The sequence below is a fragment of the Penicillium waksmanii genome (genome assembly GCF_028829765.1).
Source record: "Penicillium waksmanii strain IBT 27052 chromosome Unknown utg000008l:1.0-5622682.0:1.0-5626561.0, whole genome shotgun sequence".
Taxonomy (NCBI): domain Eukaryota; kingdom Fungi; phylum Ascomycota; class Eurotiomycetes; order Eurotiales; family Aspergillaceae; genus Penicillium; species Penicillium waksmanii.
In genome coordinates, this window is record NW_026643254.1 from 2,648,929 (window position 1) to 2,663,301 (window position 14,373).

Here is a 14,373-nt window from a genome sequence, read left to right on the forward strand (position 1 = left end):
GCAGACTTCATGACGCGGCGAGGCTATTTTCATCTTGGTTTTACTCGTATTTGCCCTACGAGTTCATCCAAAATAAAACCCAAGGGTCCATGTGGAAACCGGATTGCCCTACGGAGTAAGCCACGCGAAACATGGGTCAGTATCAGGAAGGTGATCTGATAATCGATCATCAAGAGGGGGCCTAACCAGCGGGAACAGGAGCTATTATTATGAGTAGATCAAGGATTACTCCGTACTCCGTACTTGATGGGGATTGAAGTGTAACTTGAATGATTAGTGTACACTAGTACTAGGTACTTATCTCGGTCAATCCATCTACATACATGTCCTGCGTACATAACTATGTCTATCTATAGATACAATACTCCAGAGTAATCGCAAAGCTTACACTTAACCTTTAACCACATGCGTCACAAACCACGAGTTCAACTTTCAAGTTCCAAATAAGAAACACGGAACGCCAGTACGCCAGTACGTCTCCCTGTACAGCCCACGGTCCTCTCAATGCAACCCGACTACGTATACACATCAACAAAGAGGTTAGCGACATAAGTATGTTCAACTCAAACAGAGTACACGAATAGATCCCAAAAATCAGCCCGGGCGGAACTGAGGAGAAGAACCGAAGAGCCTGAGAATAGATTTAGTTCAAGGATGGCCGCGAATGGCCAATGGCCCGTGGCTCGCCTGCCAAGCCGCTAGTCCGGCCAAGCAATAATCCTGGCGTCGCCTTCGTACGAGTACGAGAGACTCAGCGTTCCAGAGGCTCATGAATATGTATGAAATAGTGGTTCTAGGGGGAGTTTTCCCTTTTTTTTGCTGTGCGAAAATTGAAATTACAGAGATTGAGAACTAGATTGAATATTCCAAGAAATTGAATCGAACTCGAGCATGTACTGTACTCTGTACATCCTAGTAACCAGTATGCGGGTAGATACTTGGCTATGTCAGGGAGAGATTCCAATGAGCCGGATTGGAGGGTTGCATGACTCGCAGAAGCCCCCCTCTTCCCTCCCCCTTGCGTCTAAAGATAATGCTCCGAGTATGCTGCCCTTGTTTAAGGGCTTCCAAGGTTCCATGCTGGCTTCGAATGAAGCTGGGGGATTTACTGCACTACATGTACATACGTAGGTGGCTTGCTAGCAAAGATTGTGCTAAAAAATAGTGAATGATAGATGATATATAGAATCATGTTCTCGACCATAAAAATATGTACCACAAATAATTACCATGAAGTATGTTAGGCTTTTTTGTCCCATATCGGTGGCAACCATGCAAAATAAACAGAACATCATAGGGGATATTATAGATAAAAGGAAAAAAATCTGCAGTGACCAGTTCACGACAGAACCGAGTAAACAAAGCTACTACTCCCACCAGTGGTGCCTGCACACACTGTGGAGAGCATGCTCACAAAGGGAATGCAAAAGAGAATGCAAGGGAGAGTTGTTCCCTACACACAAATCAAACACCGCTTATTTGGCGAAACGCTTCCAGGCCATGGTGGCAGCGAAGCCAGCGGCCAGGATGGTACCGCCCATAGTGACAGCTTGCAGAGCAGCGTTCATCATCTGGTGGCGGTTGCGGGTGCTGCAGCGCTTGTAGAAGTCGGCCATGTCGTTACCGCGGGGGAAGGGAGTGTCGGGCATCTCCTCCTCGAGGAACTCGCACAGCGGGCCCCAGCCGTCATTGATGTTATATTCCAGCAGGCGGTCGGCGGGGACCATGCTGCGGACCTCGGCGACGTGCTCGTTGTAGACTTGCTTGCCTTGACCCTGGAAGTCGCCGCGGAAGAAGGTCTCGAAGAACTTGTTCAGCATGGGGTAGTACATGCCGGCGGCCCAGCTGAAGTTCGAGACGAACTTGTGCTCCGGGTCGCTGACACGCCAGTGGACAGTCTTCATGACGGAACTGGTGGGAAGTTAGCTCGTTTGCTCTGCTCAGTTCGTTCGGTTCTTGAGCGATAGGGTAGGTAAGACGTACGCGTGCCACGGGTCAACATCACGGGTGGTCAGGATGACCTTTGCGTTGGGGTAGGCCTCGATCAACTCCTTGGCGAAGGCACAGGCGGGCCAGTCGCACACTGCCTGGCAGTCGCCGAGAAGTTGATCCCATTCCTTGCGGCCGAACTCGCCCTCGCCCTTGTACTTGGCGTTCAGGGCATCGTGCCACATCAGGCAGTCTGGCGGGTTCTCAACACTGGCGCACATCATGTGGTAGCACTTGCCGTAACCCAGACGTTCAAGAGCCTTGCGGAGAGCTGGAATGGGTAATCAGTTTGTATGTTCTTTGCTTTTGCTCATAGCGCCAAGCGGATATCTATCTCCAACTTACAAGCAGTGCCGGTACGGCCAACACCAAGAGCCAGCACCTTCATGGGCACAGTGCGGTGGCACTTGCGGCGATCAATGTTTGTGTCATCGGTAAAGATATCAGTCATAGGCTGAGGAGCCAGGTTGTCGGAGAGAGCGAGAGACATGACGTTGGAGGTTAAGAGGATTGGAGATGAAGAGTAAAGAAGGAGAAAAAGAGCGAGTGATGTGCCGAAAGAGTGGGTATAAAAAAGAAGGGACAAGACTGTAGAAAAAGTCTAGAAGGGGCAGGGGATCAAGAGGTGGATACTTGATAAGGGGTGGAATTTAACAAGAACGAGCGGAAATCAATTGAATAAAATAAAAGGGAAAGAAAAATACGTTGTTGGCATTGATCTGAGGCCCTGGGAGCAATCGCGGTGGTGGACATCTGTCACAGAAGGTGGACCAATCAAAGTGACCGAACCGCGCGGGCAAGTTGGGAAGGCATTGCGCCCCCCCCCGCGAGGTGGCGAGGGAGTTCCACTAAGCTGTCAATCTTTTCCTGGAAAGAAGTGTTAGTTTTGATTCCTCTGGTTGGCTTTTGTTAATGCGTAAGTATAGTACTCGTACAATGTAAGAAGGTGCTGTATTCTCTGTTCGATGCCATGCATTATGCTGAACAGGTCTGCCTTTGCTTCTGCTTCTGCCACTGCCGCTGTCGCTGCCGCTGCCGCTGCCACTGCCTCGGCGCCTCGTGTTTTCAAATCTGCATCCTTTGCCAAAACCAAAAAAGACACGACGTCACCGGCTGACGCAGGGAGGGGAATCCATCGATAGTCAGGGGGGGGAAACTGGTGGATCGTGGAGTGTACGAGTACTCGTACACAAGTGCAAGGACTGTATGTAAATACCGGTATGCCAAGACTTGGACTGCGTATGCTCGTTTCACTGGGTTTTCACAGTTTGATGGGTCGGTCGGCTCTCGCGTTGGAATTGAATTACCCCAATTCTTCGACTGATCCAATTTCCACAATAGTAACGCGTGGGCCTGCTGGCCATAGCGGTGATCAACTTTGTATTGTAAACCGGCTGTTAGTGACGATCCGTGCCCCTGGCAACCCTCATTGGTCCCGTGGACGAGGGCAACGCGTAACTTCAGTTGCTGAGTGGGGAATGCTTTCTCTTCTGAAACTGTGGCCGGCCTTGTTCCAACTGGCGCCCAGGCCATCCATTCCATCTCTGGTGATGTCTTGGATCAAGGTGTCACATCTCACTTCCCCAGCTTTCCGGACAAATCGACCTATGTACGGGGGAGAAAGAGTATCAAGAGAAACATCGTCCGTCGTTGTCCCGCCGGTCGCCCGTATTCCTAGTAAACCATACTCCGTAGCCGATCACCATGTCGCGGATCCAGTATCCAGGGGCACGCGAGCAAAAAACCTAGCTCTTGGAACCAATGCCGTAAGTCGAAACGAAGACGCCCCGCTCCACGGGTTCCGCAGATTGATTGAATGAGGAATCGGAACGAGACTCGTGGTCGAGGCCCGAGGCGGGACAAGTTCCCACATGCCAAGAAAACCAATCTACTCCGGACAGAGTATGTGAGGTACTTTTCTCGACCGATGATCCCATTCAATGGGTGGTTTCCCGCGCAAACTCTTCAGGGTAGGCAGTGCACCATTCGGAGGGGATTGGACCACATTCGTCGCGGATGCAGTACCGTTGAAGCCGAGATCGTCTGGGAACGAGGAACTTTCGGAGATTGTCCCTGCGGTAGGCTGGCCGTCTTTTGTTCCATTTTAGCGCTTTGCATCGATCGTCCCTGCTGAATGGAGCGAGTACGAAGTATTCCGTACTGCAGCGGAAGGGGTTCGAGAAAGTGGAGGTATGGCCAGTATGGCCAACGTATGACACGGTCCTGTTAGTCTTTGTGGAAGAGTGAGTTGATGGTAGGCAGTGGTGGGTTAGTAGCAAAAGGCATCATTTGTGTACCAGGTACGAGTACTCCGTATGGGGTACGGGATACCCAAATCAGTCTCACGATCTGGGACCATTTGGGTAGTACAGTAGCACCATAGCACTGTAGCACTCAAGCAGCCCAGTCAGCAAGGGAAAAGTCTCAGGGTCTTGGAAGTAGCGAGAGGGCTGAATTATAAGAGGGACGCCAAGACATCAATGGTGTGTGCGCCATCGATGAGCACAATCACCTCACACACGACCCAAGTCAAAATCAGAAATTACCAACGGTGCGCGATGGGTCCTTCAAATAATAAACATTCACTTCAATTAAGCTTAACCAACCCTCCCGCATCGTTCATGCCCATCATGGACCCCACGGACAGGTGCGGCAGTGTTTGTCGGCAGTTCAGAATCTGGGAGCCTGCAGGTCCCAGCGGGGGGGACCAAGTATAGCATAACACTGGAGCACGGAGTATCCCACCCAGACCCTGATCAGGGTCTGGGCAATTGAAAAGAGTAAGGAATACGATCCCTGGCCTTGGCACAGACCCAGCCCTATCAGACTGGCTAGAAATTTCGACATTCAAGCCCAAATGATGGCATAATTCGTACAAATGAGATCACACCATTATCAGAATACCGTACTACTAGGACGCCGTACGAAGGACTTCGTACCCCGTCTGCAGAAAGAGTAATCAGGGGTTCCTTAAATTGAATATCCTCCATAATCCCAGACCCCTAAACGCCATGCAAATGACTTGCTAATGCACCCATATTTGTATCCCAATATGATATCCCAGTGGCTCTTCCCCTTATCTGTATCACTGTTCATGCCACCACGATCCAGCCCCTCACTCCAATTTATCCAAATGCTCCAGTCGCGTAAGCACTACTTGCTTACTGGTCTCTTGGATCTCGCCCGCGAGAAAGACCTCGTCCAGAATTGCGTAGACCTATTCCACATGTCATATTAGTATCCGCATTCCTGGGGAAAAGGTGAAAGGTCCATGCGGACCACTCCACCACCACCACACTCACCTTGTAGAAGTTGAAGACTAGATCCAGCTCGCAAACATTGCCAAAGAATTGATCCAGCACCTCGACAAAGAAATGAATTGCTTCCAGGTACGCCAGTTCATTGTCATTGGCATCGACGCAAACGCAAAAGAACAACCCCGCATATCGCCGGTAAACAATCTTGGTGCTGCGGCGGAACTCGACGAAATTCGACTGGTATTTCTGATCTCTCGGCGCGACAAGACGATGTACCTATATGGCCGGTCGTTAGTGGTCGTAATTGCGGGATGTCGGGGGTCGATCGCATCGCATCGCATCACGGTACGGTCGTCCGCGGCGGTAGAACGAACCTCGCCCTTTAGCTTCACCTTCTCCTCATCCTGCATCAAAGATAACAGTCAGCGTCTCGATTCTTGTAAATAAAGTAGCTTAATTCCATTCCACTCACACTGTATGGCGCATACCACTTCGCCAGGCGCGTTTTGCCCCTATAACCCGCTGATCAGTATCGCGGACTTTACCTGAGCCTGGTCCCGGATTTGGGCGTGGAAGGTTCGGGAGCGGGATGAGAGCACTCACTGGCGATTCTGCACGATGATAAATGAGAGGACCATTGTGAGGAACTTCGACCAATTCACCTGGCCAGCATTTGTTAGACGCCTAGGTTGATGCTAGGAATGAAGCTGGGGGATCCGCCCGCCTCCCCGATATACTGCCACCAATCACCGCCTATGCGGCGTTCACTATGAATCAGTATTCAAGTTCACATCATTACAGTATTCTAAAAATATACAATTGCAGAGTACAAAGTCTACAAAGTCTGCAAAGTCTACAAACAAAACACGTTTGTCATAGTGAAAAATAAAGGGAAAAAGTAAGGAAGTTGGTCGCTGGCAGACAGAACGAACCGTCAACCTGAAAATGCCAAGACAAAGGCAAAAAGATCAACCCCAATCCAGCTTCTGCTATCCCACATATGGACTTTCCTAGAGGAACCAATTGTTCCCCTAGGCAATGAGGGTCTACGTGCAAAGTCATTAACATCTTAGAAATAGAGCCATGCCATCACTCTCTTTGGGTGACCGATTTCACAGCAAATACCATCCACCCAACTACATATTTATGCGCCTAGTAGTACTCAAGCGTCCGAACGGTGTGTGCTGCAAAGCAAAGCCTAAATAATAATTAGCACTACAACACAGATCGTGTTCGCGGAGCAAATCAACATATACTACAACATTGAAATTTGTTAAGAACCAAGATCATAACATGATATACACTAGTATCTACCAGGTAGTAGGTGCTTACTCGGAGATTCTGTCGGAAGTGTATGCAGTGCCTCGTTCGTTACTACATATTCTTTCGTACAACACGGATAGAAAGTCGAAAGTGAGTACACATTATTCCTGCGACTGTACGGAACTCAATATGATGAATCATGTAGTATTAGACGAAAGTAACAAAACTGGAAACAAGAGGGAAAGGAGGAAAACTATCTGTTATGGCACATGGATAGGCAGGTAACTAATGGGTTACGTAGTGTGAAAGCGTGATATGATGGATAGCGAGATAGTCGTATCATCACAGCGGCTATGCTGCTACACAAGCTGAATAAACTTCAAGGAGGCGTCCCAGCTGACCCTGCATATCAATCAAAACTCCTCGGGACCAAGTATTCACTAAACCCTTCCAAGGAATTTTTGGGAGTAGCGACGGCAGTATCACTCATTTGCGAGATGAGCATCCGCCCTCCCTCTGAAGGAAAGGAGCTCGGGGACGATGTTCAAGTCGCTTGGCGTACTTTGGATTATCTCCAGATTATTTGTGGCTACCTCGTTTGAGTCAATTGGCTCGCCGACTTCATCTGGGGAGTTGAGGATGTCAAGTATCGCATTCCATCCAGCGCATGTCCCACCATAAAAGTCTTCCATCTGGTTATCATGGTTTCGATTGCGATGAGTGACCACATCACGAAATATGGCTGGCCCGCATTCAACTGAGCATACGATACTGTATCCAATGATGATGCGATAGCAGAAGTAAAAGTACAGACCGTCGAAATAGATAATATCCTCCGGTTTCCAAAACACAACGGTTCCGTATGTCCTGTCCAGACCGACTTCTCGAAGAACGAAATCACCGCGTCTTGAAAGCCAGCCATGAACACATCCACAAACAAGTCTTTGCTGGGGTTCAAAAGTGGTCGCTGCAGGGGCCATTGAAAGATTCTACCGGCCGCTGTAACTCCGCGACCAGATATGCCAGTGGCAACATCTCTGTGAACGTGACAATACTTATGAACAAATCATTCCGTAGGCAACCCTTCAACAAATCGAAGCTTGGCATTGGAACCAGAAGAAAAAGCACAGCCAAGATACCAATAACTGAGAGCGCATTCCGTAGAAAGCAAGCCTCAACAGCAGTGATGCCCTTTAAATATAGAAATCGCCAAACAAGTGGACGAATCAACACCAAACAGGCCAACTATTTCCTCCAGGTGGGCAAGGAGTAGTGCTGCTTCAACTTAGCGGGTGTCTTGACGTTGCAGACAATACTCATCCCGCAATTAGATATGCAGCCGTTAGTTCTCGGCCTTGGGGTACCTGGAGCACCGGTCCTCGTCGGTTTCTCAGTGTAGTAGAAGTCGATTGATGTGCCATGGAATCCCTACATATCACAGCATGCTTTGGGGTTCGTTGGTTTAGACTGTCAGGTGGGTTTCTCTCAAGTTGGAGATTATCAGCTGTAGTCCTTTTAGTATATATATAGAAACTTGTGCTTCACAATTAAAGTCCATGTGATAAGTGGGATATAATACTTGCAGCGCGAAGGCTGGTTTGTCACTCCAGTGGCAACTTGCACAAGCAGATATGACATCCTGGTCAGCACTCTCTGCAAAAGCAATTCACGTGCCCCAAACTCCCCAGCCCAAATAACAGGAAGCAGTCCACAGGTGCGTGGGTGCCCACGATTTGTAGCATGGCCGATTCAAGATGGTTTCAACGAGGTGCGTGTTCTACTGGAAAGACTGGACATACGCATACGTTTCGGTACAGTTTCCAAACGATGTGTGGTTTTGAGGGGCGCCATCTCTTTTGAATTCTCTGGATTTATCCCGAACTTGTTCTGTGTCCCTCATTCAAGAAATTCAGATACCTATCTATTCTAGTTCCTTAGTTCAAGTCTCCTGTCAATTTTCCAAAGCAGTAACTTACCAGACTTCGATTCCATCCAAAAACGCGACGCCAGTCCACTTGATTGTTGAGGGCTCGCTGGAGTTTCTCACCAGAATTGAGGCCGGCGGCGGGCCCGATTCCGGAAGTAACTCTTTGTCGGGTTCAAGTTCTTGGCTTGAGAAGATGGGAGTCCAGCGATAATTTAGACTGAAGCTGGTGGGAACAAGAGCTGGGTTTCCACCACGGACTCTTGTTTGTTGTTGGTGGGATGTTTTTCCCACCGTGTTGAGAGGGCGAACCTCTTATAAGTGGTTCATCGTACCTTCCACATGGTTCCCTGGACAGTTTAGTACTAGTGGTAGGTACCTCGTGGTTGCTCCTTCCTCCGAGCCGCAATATTAACAAAGTTGAACTTATTCAGCGGCTCAAACTCAATTCTAGCAATGAGCATCAATATTGCAGGGCCTGATCAAATTAGAAATCCCCCGCGGATCAAATATGGAGTTCATCAATTCAGGCCAAGGTACGATTTTCAAGGCGAGAGTACGTGTTCACCGATATTGAAAAGAAAAAGATCGATGGGATATAAAAAATGTATCTTTGCCAAATGATTCTCGACTCAGGAGGTTTCCCCTTCAGTGATCTTGACGAAAGAAAATAAAGAAGAAAATACATATAAATGGAAGTACTTTCTTTGCTAAATCAGCTTACAAAGTGGTTGTTTGTCTAGCCACTCAAGTGTGCTCTTTTGACCTACCGGCCTGCCAGTGTATTATGTCTGTCAGCAAGTGAGATTCAATACTAGTCACAATAATGTCTCAACATCTTCTACAACATCCTGAAAGCTCGGATACCGGCTACATACAGATTGTACTACTACGGCGAACCTGAAAAAAGACAAAATGCAGGCAATTAGGGACATAGATCTAAGACAACGAATGACAGTACAGGGTTAAGGGTTGGTTTCCCAGCTGAGATATCATCTTTCCGGTACTTAGGAAAACAACTTCAATACTAGTACTACTACTACTAGTTCAAGTTGTGTACTAGACTATGATGAGATCGAAAGAATATGGAGAGATTCTCCCAATTGGCAAATGCCAGATGCCAACCCAACTTGACTACTTGCAGCAAGATTTACGGGGAATTGATTTAGTGCCGTTTAATTCTACGAATAGTAAGCGATGGGAACGAAGCAGGAAGATCTACGCAAGGGCTTCACAGGGGGAAAGAATGAGAACTATCTGAGTAAGTAGCGCATCTCGTCGCTAATGTATAGTTTTTATTGAAACATTGGCACATGGCTCCGGGAAGAGCTTCGACTGACATAAGGCGTGGAAATTCGTGAAGCTCCGATCTTACTGAGCCCAGGCAAGCAAAATTTGTGGTTTGTCATTTGTCGTGTTGAGAGATGTCGTTCTGAGAGAGACGACATGGGCGGAGGGAGGGGGGTCATTCATTATATGGTTGGGCTTGGGGTTGCGATTGCGACACGGTCGGAAATGGTGAGTGATGGATTCAAGAAGAGCTCATGCGATTGAAGAGCCTCGTTAGACGAGCCTGGAAAATCGCCGAGGCATATTAGCATGGGAAAAACAGAAGAAAACAAGATATGCCCTGATCTGATCCGTTCTTTACATACGGTATAACTCTGAGGAGTCCCCGGCTCAGTCGCAGCTTGCGATTGAGCCTCGGATTTCTCATCGACATAACTCTCCTCATCCTCCTCGTCATATTCATCCTCATCCTCGTCCTCGGACGGAGGGAAATATCTGTCCGGATCACCATTATAAACCATAAACCAGCCAATTTTCTCGCCGGGCGCTAATCTATCGCGGAGTTCCTCTAGCGCTGCTGTCTGATCGTCCGTCAAACCGGACCCTTGCTCAACGACGTCTTCAATATTCAATCCAGGGCCCGCGCCGGGCGCGGGTGCCAGACCACCGCCGTCGGGGAAAACAACGACCTTTGCGCCGACGTAGGCATGTTCCTGGCTGACAGTGTTGCTGGTCTCGTCGGCGGGATCGTACTGCTCGATGAAGCGTAGTTCAGGCAGTCGGGGGACGAGGTCGGGGCAAGTCTTGTTGAAGGATTCGGTCAGAAGCTCCGTGGTGAGTGGTTGCTGGATGTACTCGGCGGCGGCTTCTTCCAGGTTGTGGAGGACGACATAGACTCGGATTCCCGTGAAGCCTGCGCGAGGCCACCGGAACCCGTGGAGCATGTAGACCGGCATGTGTGGTTTGTTCGGATCGATTTGGCGGAGGAGAGGTGGAGGGGGAAGAGGAATGGAGATTCGCGGGTAATTAGTGGGTAGGTTGGAGAGTCGCGTGCGAGGGAGACGATGGCAGGAGGCGCACTCCTCTCATATTAAGAAATTGACAGGGGACTCGGAGCTCGTGTTGTCGAGATTGCAGGTGGATGCATCGGATTGGGGACTCTCAATTTCCCGGGCTTTTCAAGTTCCAACTGGGTTTAGTCCCGCTTTTTAGTTTAACGGCGCGACTCAAATGAGACACGTTCATTTCAAGTTACTTGGAGTATATTTAGTATACTAGTGAATACTATAGACACATAGAGTATATACTCGTGTGCGGAATTGATTTAGTTTCAAGTCCTACTATTGTCTTGAGGATAACAACCCCCAAGTCGCCCTTGTCTTGTACTCCCAAGTTGATATAACTTTGGTTCGATCTAGATCGCCCCTCTCTGCAAGATCGAGATCTACCCAGATCGATCAAGCTTGGATCTCTTTCCCGTCACGGTTCCTGAGAAGCAGATGCCGATGCATTAATCTGAAAAATTATCCATTGCTTGGGGAAACGCTTTGCTCGTCAATACTAGTACTACTAACATCAATTTAAAACACAACTAGCGCCAGGCCGAATGAACTGCCGCCCAAGACTATGTACATGACAGTGCGGGAGCTGGCTGAGTGCTGGCTGTCACAAGACCTTCTCCCTCGGCAAGCTGCAGGTCTAAGGCTTTCTCTTGAGATCTGCAAACCGCCGTGTCAATTCATCCAGTTCTGGTATCCCACCATTACTGCTTTTCCCCTGAGGCCTTGACCCTGCCGCAGCGGAAGCCTTCGTTGACTCATTCTCCTCTGGCCCCGGAACCTTCACCCGCGGGTTTGGATTATCAGTCCTCGGCGCCGGCGGGGCGACACTGACAGGACTCCGACCATCGGCAGGACCTCGCGGAGGCGTCGCTTTGCTAAGTTCACTGGTCTCCGAGGCGCGCCTGGCCTCAGTGGCGCCTGCACCTGGTTTCCCCGGGGTGACTGGCAAATCGCCCCCTTCATTGTCGTCGCCATCGCCTTGGGAATCATCCACGAATTCAGGCGGCGCACTTCCCAAGTCTTCCTGCATGTCTTCTTCCGGCCATGCAACACCATATGCCTTTGCGATTTCTCGAAGGTAACTCTCCACCAATTCCTGACCAGGCGGACGCACGCGCAGACCCTTCAAAAGACGATCCGGCACCTTGACAGTATCCACCTTATTCTCCTGCGCTAGCGTCATAAACTCCTTCCCATACCGCTCGCCCAGCATAGTCCTCAGAATAGTCAGTTCCCGAAGTTCATGCGGGAATCGCTGCCAAGCATAGAAAATGACGGTGGCCGCCTCATCAAGCGCAGTATCCATATACGTATCGTCATCATCACTTAGAAGTCCAGCGTCATCCGCAAGACTAGTATCTTCCTTCTTCTGTGAGCCCCCGCCCAACCACGCGAACCCAAACCGAGACCCGGAGGTTTCAGCGGGCTTTGCGGCCGCCCCTGCATGCGGCTGGGTTTGCTTTTTATAGAGTTCCTTTGCGCGCAATCTTGCGCGGGTTCCTTTTCTCTCCGAAGGCGAGTTGGTCGAGGACGTTGGCGCGCGCTAGTAGGAGTTCACAATACAGTTCTACCATCTCCATTACCTCGACGGCGATGTCGGTTGCGATGACATTTTCGACTCGGATGCGTGCGGAGGACTCGCGGCCTTCGCTGAGGAGTTGGGAGAGTTCGCGACGTTGGACGACGGAGGATGCGTTGTCTTTCTTTTGTAGGAGGCGGAGGCGTGGGATTAGGAGGCGGAGGTTAGATACTAAGCGGGTCTGTTGATCCATTGTGTTAGTACTAATTCTTGAGTCTCAATCAAGGAGGTTCGTTGGGCGGAGGATTGGCGTTGCGCGCAGCATGCGGCATGATGGGGGGAGGTTCTCGTAATCGCAGTGCGGGGTAAGCTCTAGGCAGCGAGTTCAAGTTTGCGGTGACAAGATGGATATACAGGGGGATATGAGACAGAGTAACTGCCCAGGTGTATGCAGAATTCACTCACTGTTTGGGCCGTGGGAGGCATGTTGGAGGTGTTGATGTGGTTGAACAAAGGGATGGAGAGGGGAGGTGGGGGATGCGCGGTAATCGATGGGTCCAAACAGCCCCAAAGCAGTATGTCCCATACCCCACTGGGCTGATAAAGGAGTCATAGAGGACATGCATTCGGCAATGGAATTGTGGGAATATAAATGAGACTAGGCAGCAATGACTTTATTACTAGCACTAATCACGAATCCTGACAGCAAAAGATACTAGGTAAATGGACTGGACTGGAAGAGCCCCCACAACAGGCAAAATACCAGCATACTCGAACACACTTAATAGTATACTTTATGGCCACTGGCACTTGAATGAGCACTAGTACTAGTACTTCCTCTGGAATATACTCTATCTCAGCCTCTATCTAAATCATTTCTGGCCCTTCGCTGCATCCTTCATCTCCCCACGCTCTTTCACCAAACCCGCCAGATTAGTCCCAACATCCGAGCCAAGGTTATTAAAGCCCTGAATAACACCTTGTCGGTCCCCCTCTCCCAATTCCTGACTCATTTTAAACTTACCCCCAATACTCTCAATAGAAACTTCAATGCCGATAATATTCTTTTTCATAATATCGATATACCGCTCCGGCGCATCAGAAACCTTCCAAGGCCCAGGCTTCCCCTCTTGACCCGTATGACCCATCATAGAAGTCTCACACAATTGAGACAAATCATGAATCTGCTGTTGAAGATATTGCGCCGTTTCATCCGCAGCCGAGTCATAATAGATCGTAGCTTTACCGTAGACTTGAGCCGCGGCGTAGTTCCACGTCGGCACCACCTTCCCAGTAGCCGGCTTGGTCTCGGTATAGAATTTCGGCGTCACGTAGTGGTGATCCTGGGCCGTGAAGAGGATCATCACGTCTTGCTGGAGTTTTCCAGTAGGTGAATTGGTGCAAGATTCCATCATGGCTTTGGAGTGGGGGTTTTGTCGGGCCATGTGGCCTCGTAGGAGTCCTTTGACGGGCGCCGAGGGGTCATCGTCGTAGATATCCAATACCCAGGGGATATGGCTGGATTGGAGGAATGGGTAGGATGGCGAGGAAATGGCGGTGGTGAGGACACCTAGGGGATTCCCTTGAATGAATTCGAAGAGAGCTTTGATTGAGTTCTCTGCGTGGGCTGCGCGGAGATACATGGTGATCGGCGAGTGTGAGAAGGAGCAGGAAAGGTGTGTGTATAGTTGTGAGTCAAGACCTATGGTCTCTAATCTACTCTTTATATACGGAGTACCACCACAGCTGTTCCATTTAGTTACCCATCACTGATCAGTGACTAGGCCAATCGCGGGGCTTTCTATTTGCCGTTCCCTTTGTAATGCGGGCTTTTCATTGGCTCACCCCGCCGTATAATGAGGGTTATCAATTATCCACGCCCTATGCATACCACGCCCTATGCCTACGAACAAGTTTAGGTGATGGCTCATTCATGCAGATTTGGGCAAAACTAAACCATAGAAGGAAAAGAAGAGGAGATTTGAACAGTGGAGTCTAACGATGACTCTTCTGAGTGGACACGAATTAAGCCAGCCGAGAAGATTGAGTTGCTTGACCAATGACATGGTG

The 14,373-nt window shown here is 49.4% G+C and overlaps 6 protein-coding genes across 6 annotated transcripts; all 6 read right to left on the reverse strand.

The window, feature by feature from the left end:
* Positions 1 to 1,475: 1,475 nt before the first annotated feature.
* Positions 1,476 to 2,479, reverse strand: N7481_009305 (sulfotransferase family protein; the record flags this gene model as incomplete). Its single annotated transcript, XM_057268524.1, has 3 exons — positions 1,476 to 1,911; positions 1,984 to 2,260; positions 2,335 to 2,479. The coding sequence occupies 3 exons, from the start codon at positions 2,477 to 2,479 to the stop codon at positions 1,476 to 1,478; spliced, it is 858 nt and encodes a 285-aa protein (XP_057119201.1).
* A 2,625-nt stretch (positions 2,480 to 5,104) lies between these two features.
* Positions 5,105 to 5,884, reverse strand: N7481_009306 (AP-2 complex subunit sigma; the record flags this gene model as incomplete). Its single annotated transcript, XM_057268525.1, has 5 exons — positions 5,105 to 5,206; positions 5,292 to 5,522; positions 5,621 to 5,650; positions 5,719 to 5,758; positions 5,850 to 5,884. The coding sequence occupies 5 exons, from the start codon at positions 5,882 to 5,884 to the stop codon at positions 5,105 to 5,107; spliced, it is 438 nt and encodes a 145-aa protein (XP_057119202.1).
* Positions 5,885 to 6,991: 1,107 nt separating this feature from the next.
* Positions 6,992 to 7,489, reverse strand: N7481_009307 (potassium channel; the record flags this gene model as incomplete). The annotated part of the gene is made up of 1 exon (XM_057268526.1): positions 6,992 to 7,489. The coding sequence occupies one exon, from the start codon at positions 7,487 to 7,489 to the stop codon at positions 6,992 to 6,994; it is 498 nt and encodes a 165-aa protein (XP_057119203.1).
* A 2,349-nt stretch (positions 7,490 to 9,838) lies between these two features.
* N7481_009308 (uncharacterized protein) lies at positions 9,839 to 10,679 on the reverse strand (the record flags this gene model as incomplete). The annotated part of the gene is made up of 2 exons (XM_057268527.1): positions 9,839 to 9,865; positions 10,089 to 10,679. 2 exons carry the CDS (start codon positions 10,677 to 10,679, stop codon positions 9,839 to 9,841), a joined length of 618 nt encoding a protein of 205 aa, XP_057119204.1.
* A 742-nt stretch (positions 10,680 to 11,421) lies between these two features.
* On the reverse strand, positions 11,422 to 12,556 carry N7481_009309 (IST1 family protein; the record flags this gene model as incomplete). Its single annotated transcript, XM_057268528.1, has 2 exons — positions 11,422 to 12,327; positions 12,368 to 12,556. 2 exons carry the CDS (start codon positions 12,554 to 12,556, stop codon positions 11,422 to 11,424), a joined length of 1,095 nt encoding a protein of 364 aa, XP_057119205.1.
* A 619-nt stretch (positions 12,557 to 13,175) lies between these two features.
* N7481_009310 (FMN-binding negative transcriptional regulator) lies at positions 13,176 to 13,946 on the reverse strand (the record flags this gene model as incomplete). The annotated part of the gene is made up of 1 exon (XM_057268529.1): positions 13,176 to 13,946. One exon carries the CDS (start codon positions 13,944 to 13,946, stop codon positions 13,176 to 13,178), a length of 771 nt encoding a protein of 256 aa, XP_057119206.1.
* Positions 13,947 to 14,373: the final 427 nt, after the last annotated feature.